Below are 11866 nucleotides of genomic sequence, written 5' to 3' on the forward strand. Positions count from 1 at the left end.
CTGCTCTAACTCTGGTTATGTTTTCAGCCTTGGGTGAGACAGCTCATGCCCTAAGCATGTGTGCAGATGCATTTAATCTCTTTAAAGCCATCACCTGCCTCCACAAAAAGTGTGGGACCCAGCACTGGTACTTCCTGTCTTTCAAATGGAAGTTTTCCTTAACACTAGTACCACCTCAGCTGTGCTGGGTAGCACCTCTTTGGGTGTTGCTGGGCTGATTTTGAACCATATGTCCCAGAGGAAAATGAAAAGCAGGCCAGCTAGACTTTGGCTATTTAGTTAGAGTCCCTGTTTTGGTTTTGTGGTGTTTTGTAGCAGATATGTCAGATGGTTTTGTGGTGTATGTAGCAGATATGTCAGATGTGAGATCCAGGTCTAACAGCACATTACCTTCACAGTGGGCTCTGTGTGGTTATTTTCAGAGGCCTCTAAAGGAGACTCAGATTGAGTATTTCCTTAGGATCATAGTCTTGGGACAGACAACACAGTGCATGCTGAGTTCTCTTATGAGTCACAGGCTACAGGAATACTAGGGGCTTAGTGGGTTTGTATGCTGGCAGAGAGCTCTGGAGACAGAAGTTAATCAGTAGTGAAGCTCAATCAAATATAATCTTCTTGCTGCTGGAAAGAGAATGAAAAAATTGCTGGTGTCAGTTACCACTGTGGTGCTGGTGCCTGGAAAATGCTGCAGGAAGGGCCAGGACAGATGTATCCCACTGGCAGCCCTTATCAGAGCCCTTCTGAGAATGAATGTCATTCCAGAGAAATCTCTGTCCAGGCAAAAAGGCTTCCTGTGAGTAGTAGGCAACTTATAAAAATGGGAGCTGGATGCAAAATGTGGATCCATTTTGGGCCCTTCCTTTGCTTAGAAGCTTCTAACAAACTCAAATTTTACCTCATTACTTTTACTATTCATTGTTTTCTTCTGCTCCTGGAGGTCTGCCTTCCTACTGAGTTCTGCTTTCAGAGCAAACTACCATGGGAATCCGAAACAATCTTTTTGAAACTGGACTTTGAGGCACCTTCTTGAAGCCCCTCTTGTGTCACTGATACCAGCACCTACAAAAAGAAACAGTATCTCTGATTCTCACCTTCTTGGTCCCTTCTGCTGTCACCTCTGTCCTTGTTCACATGCTTTTGTAAACTTGAGGTGGAGAAGCAGGATTTCAGAGAACTTTCCTCAGTGCAGAAGCAGTATAGGTCTGCAGTTTTTTTGGCGATGGCTCCTGGCCTCTGTAAGCAAATCCTTAGCCTCTCATAGAGGCTACAAAGTCAGTGACCAAATTCCCCCCAAAATAAGTCCCTGACAAGCTGCAGTCTGTTTCCTGTGTCCCAGAGTATAGATGGGACATCCAGCTCCAGTGGGAGGTAAGTCTCTGAGTGTTGTTGGTGGGACAGGGAAGCAATACTCCAGAGAATCTCCCTCAGTACAAGGACACTACAGGAGAAGAGATGGAGTTGTCATGGGGTGCCTCAGATAAGAACTTGCTGAGCAGGCTTTGCCTGAAATAAGACTCCCCATTTGAACCTCATGGAGTCTATGACTATCCTCTGTACCACAGTATTTCTTTGTTTTATAGGAGCTTTAGCCCCATTAGTGATTGAACGTTTCAGAGGCAGTGGGAGCACTGGTGTTTCAGCCCTGGCAGCAAATGCCTGTCTCTTACTGTTCCTTGGCTGTCAGGTTTTAAGCACTTTAATTTTAACAAAACCCCCTCAAACTTGGAAGACTTAATGAAAATTAAATGTGTGCTCTGGATTTTTCTTCTATCTGTTCTGCCTAATAATCTTATCAGAAAGATGCTTGTCTTGTTAAATTTGCTGAAATATTTGCTCCTGATAAGGCGTACCAAGCACACTTTGTGCTTCTCCAGCCTGACAGTGCCCTCTCGTGTTGGCAGCTCTGGTGGCAGCACGGCATTCCATGTGCTGCCTGAGATGATGTTCTGGCAGCGTGGGCTGCTGGAGGCCCTGCAGCTCCTGCCACCGGCGCTTGCCAGCCCGGAATCCTCCGGGCTTATCCTTGAGTTACATCACGTTTCTGGGCAGAGGAATGCAATGCAGCAGTGAGATGCACTCGTTGTTTACCTCTTCTAGTAAATTGATCTACTTTTTACTATGCTGTTATTTAATATTCCTTGACAGACTTGTCCAGGAAATCCCTGTTGTTGTTCAAGAGAGGCACATTGACCTGTCTGCTTTGTTACACTGTTGATTTCTCCATCCTGCATGTGCAGAACAGGTAACACTGATGAGCAGCCACGCATCATTTGTTCACCCTCTTCCCCCAAAGCCACCATCTATTTTGTTTTGCCTGGGTTGGTTATTTTGCTGAATGACTAATCTGCTGCTAAGTCATCCATTTTTCTCTAAATGCCAGAGAGCTTCAGCTGCTCTAACAGCACCTGAAAGCCTTTGGCATTTTGGGGTCACTGGTCTGTACTTGCTGTCAGTGCTAATACTGTTTGATTTTCAATATTAGATTTTATGCCTTGTGCAAAGCTGCATGTGGCCAGGATGTTTAACTGCAGTGCCCATGGCTCATAAATTCTTAACCCACAGAAACCAACAGGGAATAGTAAGGAAGCCCAAAATGGGGGTTATGTGGGTACATGTAAACCAACATGTCAGCTCTGTGTCTTTCAACGCAAATAATGAGCAGGATTTCACCTCAGCATCACAGGCCAAAGTAGGAAGAATATCTGAATATGTTGTTTAAGCTAGAAGTGAGTCTTCCAAGTGAGAAAGCATCAGCCAGAAAAAGAAATTGCAAGATACAAAGATGAAATGGAGAATTTTTTTTTAAAGCTGTGAATGCATTCCTGAACATGGGCAGATAGGGAACAGTTTATTAAACTACCAGATCCACTCGGAAAGGTATTTAAATTTATTATTCAAAGTAACAGGGAATGAATAAATGGGCTCTTAAATACAGGGAAAAGGAATGACGAAATAGATGATTCTTATTGTCAGTTAAATATTAACTAATAAATGCTTTTAGTCCATGAACCCAGTGTCTGAAACCTCTACACTGGTTTTAGCAGTATCTTTCAAAGTGTATAAATTAAACAAGCAGTTGTTGCAGACTTGGGTCACATTTTGAAATTTCTATGAGTAGCAGTTGTATGAAGCACTGAAAGGAGATGCTGAAGAGCCCCAGTGTTCTGGTTTGTGGCTAACAGCAACACACAATGGTAGACTTAGGCCCATGCTCTATTATTTCACTGTTTCGCATACCAGCACCTCATTTTGCCAATTCAAATTTTGATTTGTGAGGCTGAGCCCACAGGGGAAGTGGGTGTGGGATTAAACCTGTTTTCTCTTATTTGCCTGCTCTGCTTTTGGTACCCTGACCCTCACTTCCCAGGGGTGGCATTGCAGTGGGAGCAATTCTGTAAAAATGCTGGGAGGGGATGCATGGCCTTTGATCTCAGCTCTGACAGGACTTGAGATACATTAGCTGGAAGTACACAAAAAAGCTGGGACCCACTACTGAACACCAGAAAAAATACTTTGGCCTGATAATGATGTTGATGACTTACTCTAAATGATCCGCAAGACCAAAACATTGCTCTAAAATGTTCTCCGTTAAAAGATCTGTCTTTGCTTCTGATGTGACTCAGATTCAGCAGGGCTGGGAAGCACATGGGAAGAGCTAATGACAGCTTAGGACAGGCTGAGCTGAAGGCATTGAGCCTTTCTGAAAAACTGAGCAGGAAGGATGGCAGAAAGCATGAACACAAGAAATGGGGTGGTTTGGGAAATGTTTATGGGCAGACGTGGCCTAGTATGCCAGGACTAGTCAAATGGGAAGGAGGGGGAAAGGAAAGATGCCAAACAGCTTGGAAAGAAAAGGACTTGTGAGTGCTGAAGATGGGGAGCTATGCACATAAGTAGCTGCCTGTGTAGGGGTGGGAAGAGCACCAAGGGTGTAACGCAGCCCTGTTGGGGCCCTTCCCCTGCCATGTAGCCCTGGGAGAGGGGCCCTGGGGGGAGGCACGGGGTTTCCCTGCCCCTGGTCAGCCTCACTCCCCACTGGTTGTTTTGTGTTCCCCTGCACAGGCAAGGACCCTCGGGTCCCGGGATTGCCTCAGTTCCTGGGCAGATCCCGGCCATGCAGCTGGAGAAATAAACATCTCTGAAACAGCTATCAAGAATCAGTCCATGTATATTTTTTTTCCACGGGACTTGTTGTCTGATACACGTGTTGCAGTATCCACACTGTAACACAGCACCTTTGGTTTTTTTGTGGATAAACCTTTGAAACTTTCAGGACAGCAGTCAGCACTGAGACTCAGCTTAAACCAGTGCACCCAGAGGCCACCTCAGGAGCAGTGTCTGGGCATGAGTGAATTGAATACAGGTTTGCAGCCTGGTGCACACAGGCACAATCACAGTGGAAGAATCAGTGGAGAGGAGCATTCCCTCCCATTACAGAGCATGGCTGGCTGCACACACGAGCAAAGTGGGCTGCTACCTGGAGGGCAGGTACCTGCTCTGTGTGTATTAGGGGCGATGGGTTCGACAGAACAGTGTGCTCCTCTCTACAGCTGAGCTCTGTCCTGAATGCAGGGGCCTTGGCTGATGGAGGACCTGGTGTGGGTGGGAGAAAGCTCCTTCTGTGAGCGAGGGACTGGCATCAGCCCTTCCAGCAGCACCAGTGGTCACTGCCCTGCTTGGCTGCCAGCCTGGGCTGTGGGACCGGTAAGTTGTGTTCTTCAGAGCTTCCCACTGAGCTCTGCCTCAGCCACTCCTCTGCATGGGGCAATGGCCAGGGAGAGGAGGAGTGAAGAGGAGCTGGTGAATCTGGGAAGAGGAGAATCTCCTGGCTCTTTTCAAAGTCCCTCTGAAATATGTACTGTCCTTCAAACCTGAACTCCTTCCTAATAGATTCACTGTCAGTCTACTTGGTGCAACACACAGCCTTTGCTTCTGTGCCACCTTTGACTGCTCAGCTCTCTGCTGTCTTTCAGGCTCTCCTTCTATCTTTTCCTCATTCTCTTGACTACAGCCCTGAACCACGGTATTGCTGAGAAGCCCAAGGCAAATTCTGTTGTAAAAAACCTGCTTTAGTAGAAACACTGGTATGGGTCATGTTGCCAATGTATCTTCCTCTTCCAGGGGACATTTTTGTGGCAATTGTGTACAGAGGGTAAAAGCAAGGGTTAATGCTCTGACAGACTGAGGGCGGGGGATTAAGAATATATTGTATCTGCTGTTAGACAGATCTTCCTGTTCTTCCTCTATTATAATTATGGTTGTTATTACAGTCAGTTGTAGGGCATCTAAGTGAAATTCATCCAGAATATAAATGCCTGAAATTGAGGAGGAAGGCAGAAGACAGTGAGATTTCCAAGTGGAGATGACCTTTGTTGCTCTCTGAGCTCAGACTATTTTTGGCAGGAGGCAAATGAAGCGAGAGCGTGCCTTGGAATGAAGGCAGAGCAGCTGCCAGCCCCTGTAATTAGCCAAAAGGCCTGTGGAGTGTGGACAGGAGGCTGCAGAGCACGTGGCTCCTGCCATGGCACTGCTGAGTCCGGAACAGCGCCTGCAGGAATGCAAGCCAAGCCCAGATATTGCAGCAGGGAAGGCCCTGAGCCCCCATCTGGGGCTGAATAGTCACAGGGTGCCCTGAAACAGGGTGCACAGGGCTGTGAGAGGCTTTGGAGCAGGAGACACGACCCTCGGCCTGCACACGGGACTGATTCACTCCTCACCAAGGGCCTCCAAGCATGCTTGGATGTAATAATTACTCAGGGTAAACTGGAGCTTTGACAACCCTGAATTGCAAGAGAATGACTCAAATACACAATAATGTATTTAATAATTTATGCATGTGTTTACTGTAGTTGTAGAGGAAAAAGAATTACTGCAGGCAAGATTTCTCTGGCAGCCTCTGGGCTAGTGCATCTATTGCATCTCTTCATAGGTAGATTCCAGGCCTGCCACAAGCCTATGTGCAAAATATTTTCTACTGATAATTGAAGTTGAATGTGACAGTTTTTTATGAAGACTTGATATTTTGGTTTTTTTTACACTCTTACCATGTAAGAAAGGTAGTCAAGGAAGCAAGACAATCAAAATGCATTTGTCAGAATTTTTACTGCAAATATTTTTTCTCCATGATATTTAATAGGAAAATTGCATTTAATTTTTGTCAAAGCAATGCATTCATTGATATAGGCTGGCTTGAGGATGCAAAGAATGAATATATTACAGTCAAGAGTTACAGAGTCATAGAGATGAGCTCAATATCAGAGGCTAGAGATGATAAATCTTTCTATGGCAAGATTCCTCAGTTGCTGCTTTCCTCCATGGGCAGTAGCACAGCAGTGTATTTGTACACTCCCCAGAAAAGCCAGAGCCGGTTCCTGGCCTGAATTTTGTCTGTTTCTAACCAAGCACAGTTTCTCTGTAGGAACAAAACCAAGCAAACATGCGGGCAATAGGGGAAGATGTAGTTCAGCCTGCTTTACTGAAGGAGCTATACATCAGTTCCACTGCTTTTTCAATTTCTTTTTGCCTCCATTCCTGTTCAAGCAGTGAGGAATCTGTTTCTCAAGAGTAGTCTGATTTGTGGGATCTCTCAGTTCCTCATTAGCTGAATGAGTTATGGAAAGTAGAAAACTCTGGGACTTGAAAAATGATGTGTGCTTCTTGTGAGGCATTTTCCATCACTTCTGTGCTGAATTTCAGGAGCATTTTAGGTAACCAATCTATTTCTCATGGGTTCTCTTGGCCTATTTTATTTTCATGCATATGAGTTTGTTTCACAGCTCTGTTTTTAATGTTTGAATGAGACAGGAAAAGAAAGCACCCCACCTTACACAGGAGAGGAGATGTAAGTGTAATCATCTAAGGTGTTTTTTGCTGTAGAATCTTCTGCCTTTAAATTTTTTGTGTCAGCACGGTTCAAACTGCAGGGACTTTGACTTGGAGTGGTGTAGATTTTGATAATAACCTTCATTCACTCACTTCAAAGCTTTCCTTTAAAACCTTCAACATTTTTTCCTTGTCTTCACAACTTTGCTGTGATATCTGACAGGGATGCCAGATGGCCCAAAGAGATAAACATCAAACAAGTAGAATGTCCCTGCCTCCAGCCCTTTGATGGTCTCTGTGGTGACAGCTCGCTGGAGGTTTAGATCATAGAAGTACTTGCACAGCACTTTCTCTGATCTGTGCCGAGATTCAGGCCCGGAGCACCTGTCTGCACTCTGCAGTTCCCCCCAAATCTGATCCTCTTCAATCCTTTTCCTGTACACACAGTACTTGCTCTCTTCTTGTGTTCCCAGCCAGGCAATGGTCACAGACCTGCATGTTCTCAGTTTACTGAAGGATTTGATTTTTAAGCTCTCTGGAAGAAGTGGGAATAAGGGCTTGTGGAAATGTGGGGATGCCTGTACCTTCACAGAAGAGTTAGATTCCTCTGTGGACCTCAGCTGCACCAAATAGGTGTCCAGCAGCTTTCCCTTCAGGGACAAATACCTCAGCCCAGAGAGATTTTCCGATGCCACTGTTTTGCCGTTCCTTGTTATGTGAACCCGTATTTGGCCCCGACACAACTGAAAGGTGAAGTGGATTTTCTTGTGCCTCGCCTGGTACTGCAGACTGTAGAATTTCTGCTTTTTCCCATCCAGGACCACATGAATCACTTTGCCATCTTTCAGCTCTGTCACCTTGGGTTCAGGTTCTTCCAGGGTCCTGGCGAATGTCCCGGTGTATGCGGCGCTGGCATTTGTGAGGAGGTTGACAATAAAAACATCAAAGTAATACTGAGTGCTGGGGCTGAGATTGGGCACTGTGTAAGTGTTCTTGGTGCCCATGCACACCTGCCTGACTTCCCCACTGCTCACTTTGTTGATGATGCTCAGTTCACTGTTGGACAATATCATCACCTGCTGTGGCTCCAGAAGGTATGGAGAGAGGGACAGAGCTAATGTGGGTGGCAACTTCATTCCAGAGGATCTGATTGCTGTCTCAGCAGCACATAAGCTCTTATAGTTGTGCTTTTCATTAACCAGGAGACAGTACTGGATGCTTTCCCTGTGCTGCAAGACAGAAGGGCTGTGTTTCCAGGTCAGAGTCACCGTTGTGTGGCCAATGCCAATCACATCTATGCGTGGGTCCATGGGAAGCTCTGGGTAGAGGTGCCCAGACGTTGTGTCAGTTGTTAAGTACACGGTGATGTGCGTGTCTCGCTCGGTGGATAAGAACTCCAGCAGGTAAACGGCAGAATGGGAAGACATTCCCATGTAAGTCTCTACAGAATTTCCCTTGTAGTTGAAGATGGTGGACACCATGCTTGGAGCCTTCTGAGATTTTGAGACCTCTTGTGTATCATGGTCACCTGCAGGCAAAAAGCAGACTTGTAACTTCTGTTTTAAAAGATGTGAAACAAAGCACATCATACAAGTTTTATTGTTAGGGAACATTGTATTTCCTTCCTGAAAGCAGCAATTATAACTAAAAATATGTTTTAGTAAAAATAAGTTGCTACTGGCAATTTATTAAAATAAAATTTGAGGAGCTGTTATTTTAGCAGTGCAGCTGTAGAATTATGTTTTCAAAAATACTATAATTATGAAACCACAACTTACAAAAGCTTGGCTTGTATGGTGCCTGATGCCCCTACAATTTTCTTCTTCTATTTGCTGTCTCTTAGGGTACTTTTCTTTAAGGAGACTCATTATTTCTATGATAGGTTCTTTTCTTTGGATTAGTTTTAGGCTGTTGTCTCATGAAGAGGGAAAACTTATCAATTCAAAGGAGTAGAATTTGTTCTCATCAGTCAGGTGTACTTGCTTAGGTAAGAACTTAATGGCAGCTTTTAGATTTTTAATTTGAAAAATTAATTCAAAAAATCATGCAAGAGAAAGGAATTGCCTTTCAGAGTAAAGGCAATTTATTACCCACTGCTGTGGTAGGTGTGGAAAGAATAAATGGCTAAATCTTCTCTGCTTCACATGGGGAGCAAATGATTGTCTCAAGCAGCCTAAGCCACAGAAAAATGACTGAGAAGTTTGGCCCAGTACCAACACTTACGAAGTTGATCTGTTTGTGCAGCCTGGAGGACCTGCAGTTGTTCCTCTCCCATGTTTCACCCATGGGGACAGGGTCAGTCCATGGCAACTCACAGGAGAGGGAACCATGGCATGTTTGGGCTTGTGGGAAATTTCCTATAACACAGTTATGTATGAGTAACTTATGCTTTCTTTGCCTCTACTTAGGCAGACCAAAGGCCTTACCTGGTGTTGCTTTTCCTGGGAAACCTGGTGGAGACTTGTAGACAAGTATGCTCCACTCGATGGGAACATCACAGGGAGTCACTGTTATTGAGAAAGGGGTGAGGACCCTGCCCTCTTCCAAAACAAAGTAGTACCTGTGAATGTGGATAGAAATAGAGGGAAATGTATCAGGGAATTCAAGTTTGCCTGAAACTCCTTGTAATCAGCCATTCTGATGTGGGTCACTGTGCTCTGGGTAGAAATGACTGTTCTCTGAGGTGTGTCCACACAAAGGGATGGTGAATGTCTGCAGCCTTCACAGCATGTTTTCATTCTGCATCTGGAGTTTTTTCCTACTCCACAAGTATTTGCTAGAAGCTTTATTCACTTAGCTTAGGCAGTATCTTTCCCTCTGAGGTTTTATTTTTTTGCACTTCAGGTGAACATTGTATCTTGTCCTTAGCTGGTTATTTTGGATGATGGATGTGATTTAGCTGACTGCTGTCTCCATAACCACCTGTTGGTGGTTCTACCTTAATTACCTCATGTGCATGAGCAGTACAAAGTGACATCAGTCTCCTTGGTCAGGTTTTGATTCCTGCCTTAAAAAAGCCCAACTTTCTGTCTTGCTCTGTTTTATTTCTGTTGTTTTTATACAGACTGTACAATGTTTGGACTTGGCCACAGAAATGTTTGGATCTGGGTGCCTCACTCTGCACTGAAATGAAGGCAATTGGCAATTCAAGGGTTTTTTTGTTGTTCACCAGTGAGACAAGCCTAGTCATTATGGATAGATCCTGTCAGTCTGGAGGTCTGGCTTACTTTCAGGGTATGGCTACTAGGCCAGAATGAAGCTTCACTGGAAACAGTTCCACATTCTCAAGTCTTTAAGCTAAAACTTGTCCTCTCTTGTGTTTCTGTTTGCATGACTGGGGTTCAAAAGAACCTTCCTGATCATGCTAAACTGCTTCCTAATTGCAGTCTTAATGTTATGCCACAAGAGCGTAGAAAAATTCCCTTTTCTTTAAAATTTCAGTACCCCTTTTCCTTTAATGAGGAGAGGTCCTTATTCTGTTCCTGTTAGCCTGGTCACATTATATAACATGTGCCATGTTCTAGTTTTTCTGTGCAATGCATATGAAGACTGAGCAATCTGGCTCACCCTCTGCTCCATGACCACTCGGGTGTATGTCAAAATCTGTATTTGCTGCTCTCTCTCCAAAGTGCATCTCTTCCCAAACAAGTAGATTGATCTTTGCTGCCCAGATGCAGTGCCAGTTGTAGTATCTAGATCACCTACATATCTAGGTGTGGCAGAAGACTTTGCAGATGGTTTAGGAAGGTGAAGAATGTGGAATTTCCTCATGCAAAGCACTTTTGATCTCAGTAAATTGTATTGCCATTCAACAAAAAGACTTTTAGTGTGCAGGACAGTGGCAGAAGTTTTCCAGATATGTGTGGCTATTCTGCTGATTTTTGGGGTAGTTAATTTGCTAGGTAACATGGTTGTATTTCACCATGAATGTAGGATGGCTGCTGTCTCTGCAGACCTGAAGCTGGGCTGTTTGTGACACAACTGTTTGCTGCTGGAGCCCACCTGTCCTGTATCAGTTCTGCTGCTTCTCTGACAAACAACACAGAAAGCTGCTGAAATGTCTACAGGAAGCTAAATCTCATCTCAGAGGCTCATTCCAGATCCTGGGCAGTGTAATGACACTTGAGGAGTGGGGCAATTTTCTGGCAATTCAGTGTGCACAGACAGAGCCCTGCAGGTGCAGAGGGATTCTTGGCTTGCACTGGTAGCATGCAATTATCAGGGACATGGGGAAATACCTGGGAGTAGCAGTGGCTGATTTGCTCTTACCTTTTGGGTATATCCTTCAGCAGGTGAACTGTAGTTTCCTTACCATCTGCCAGTATCAGGGAGTGGTAGAAATTGAAGAGATTGGTCTTGAAGCTCTGTTGGGAACTGGTGGTGGCTGGTTTTGTAGAATGGCACAAAGAAGTCGCCATGAGAAGATGGAGAGGAAGATAAAGCCAGAACCAGGACATCTTCAGTACTGCAAAGTGAGATGACAAAAATGAACAGAAATGGCTGCCATAGGAGACAAAGTAATGTGACCCTTTCTTTCTGTGCCTTTCCTGATATTTGTATCCCAGTAATCCCAGTAAGACAGGCATTCAAATATAGTGCCAGTCTCCATTTTGCTAAATTGTTTAAAGTTCACAGAAATATTCCTCAGAGGATCTCTCTGCAAAGATTTAATTGCAGAAACTATGAAGTCTTTGATTATAGGAAAAAATATAGTCAATGGAGCACAAGTTCAACATCACAGTTATTCAAACAAATCCTTTTACTGCTTTCAGAATGAGTGAAGAATTACATTTAAACGATTTTTTTTTTCTAGTTTGTGGCGTTCACTTACTAAATTTCAAGGCTGAGCTATTTGTAATGGAACTGTCCCTTTAAAACTCACAGGAGATCAGTATATCCCAAACACTGCTGCTCTTGCTGTTCTATCAGAGATCATTGAATTTTTATTTTGTCCACTGTGATTGTAGGTGCGTGTAGATAAGAGGATCAGTATAACTTATCCAGAGCTGTGTAAGATACTGTTTGGTCAAAGGTGGAGAATCCT

General features: G+C 44.4%; 1 protein-coding gene across 1 annotated transcript; it reads right to left on the reverse strand.

The window, feature by feature from the left end:
- Positions 1–6998: 6998 nt before the first annotated feature.
- Positions 6999–11279, reverse strand: LOC309575766 (protein NDNF-like; the record flags this gene model as incomplete). The annotated part of the gene is made up of 3 exons (XM_082286554.1): positions 6999–8350; positions 9249–9382; positions 11092–11279. The coding sequence occupies 3 exons, from the start codon at positions 11277–11279 to the stop codon at positions 6999–7001; spliced, it is 1674 nt and encodes a 557-aa protein (XP_082142680.1).
- Between the last annotated feature and the right edge of the window lie 587 nt (positions 11280–11866).

The sequence above is a fragment of the Coloeus monedula genome (assembly GCF_965178545.1).
Source record: "Coloeus monedula genome assembly, chromosome: 8".
Taxonomy (NCBI): Eukaryota; Metazoa; Chordata; class Aves; order Passeriformes; family Corvidae; genus Coloeus; species Coloeus monedula.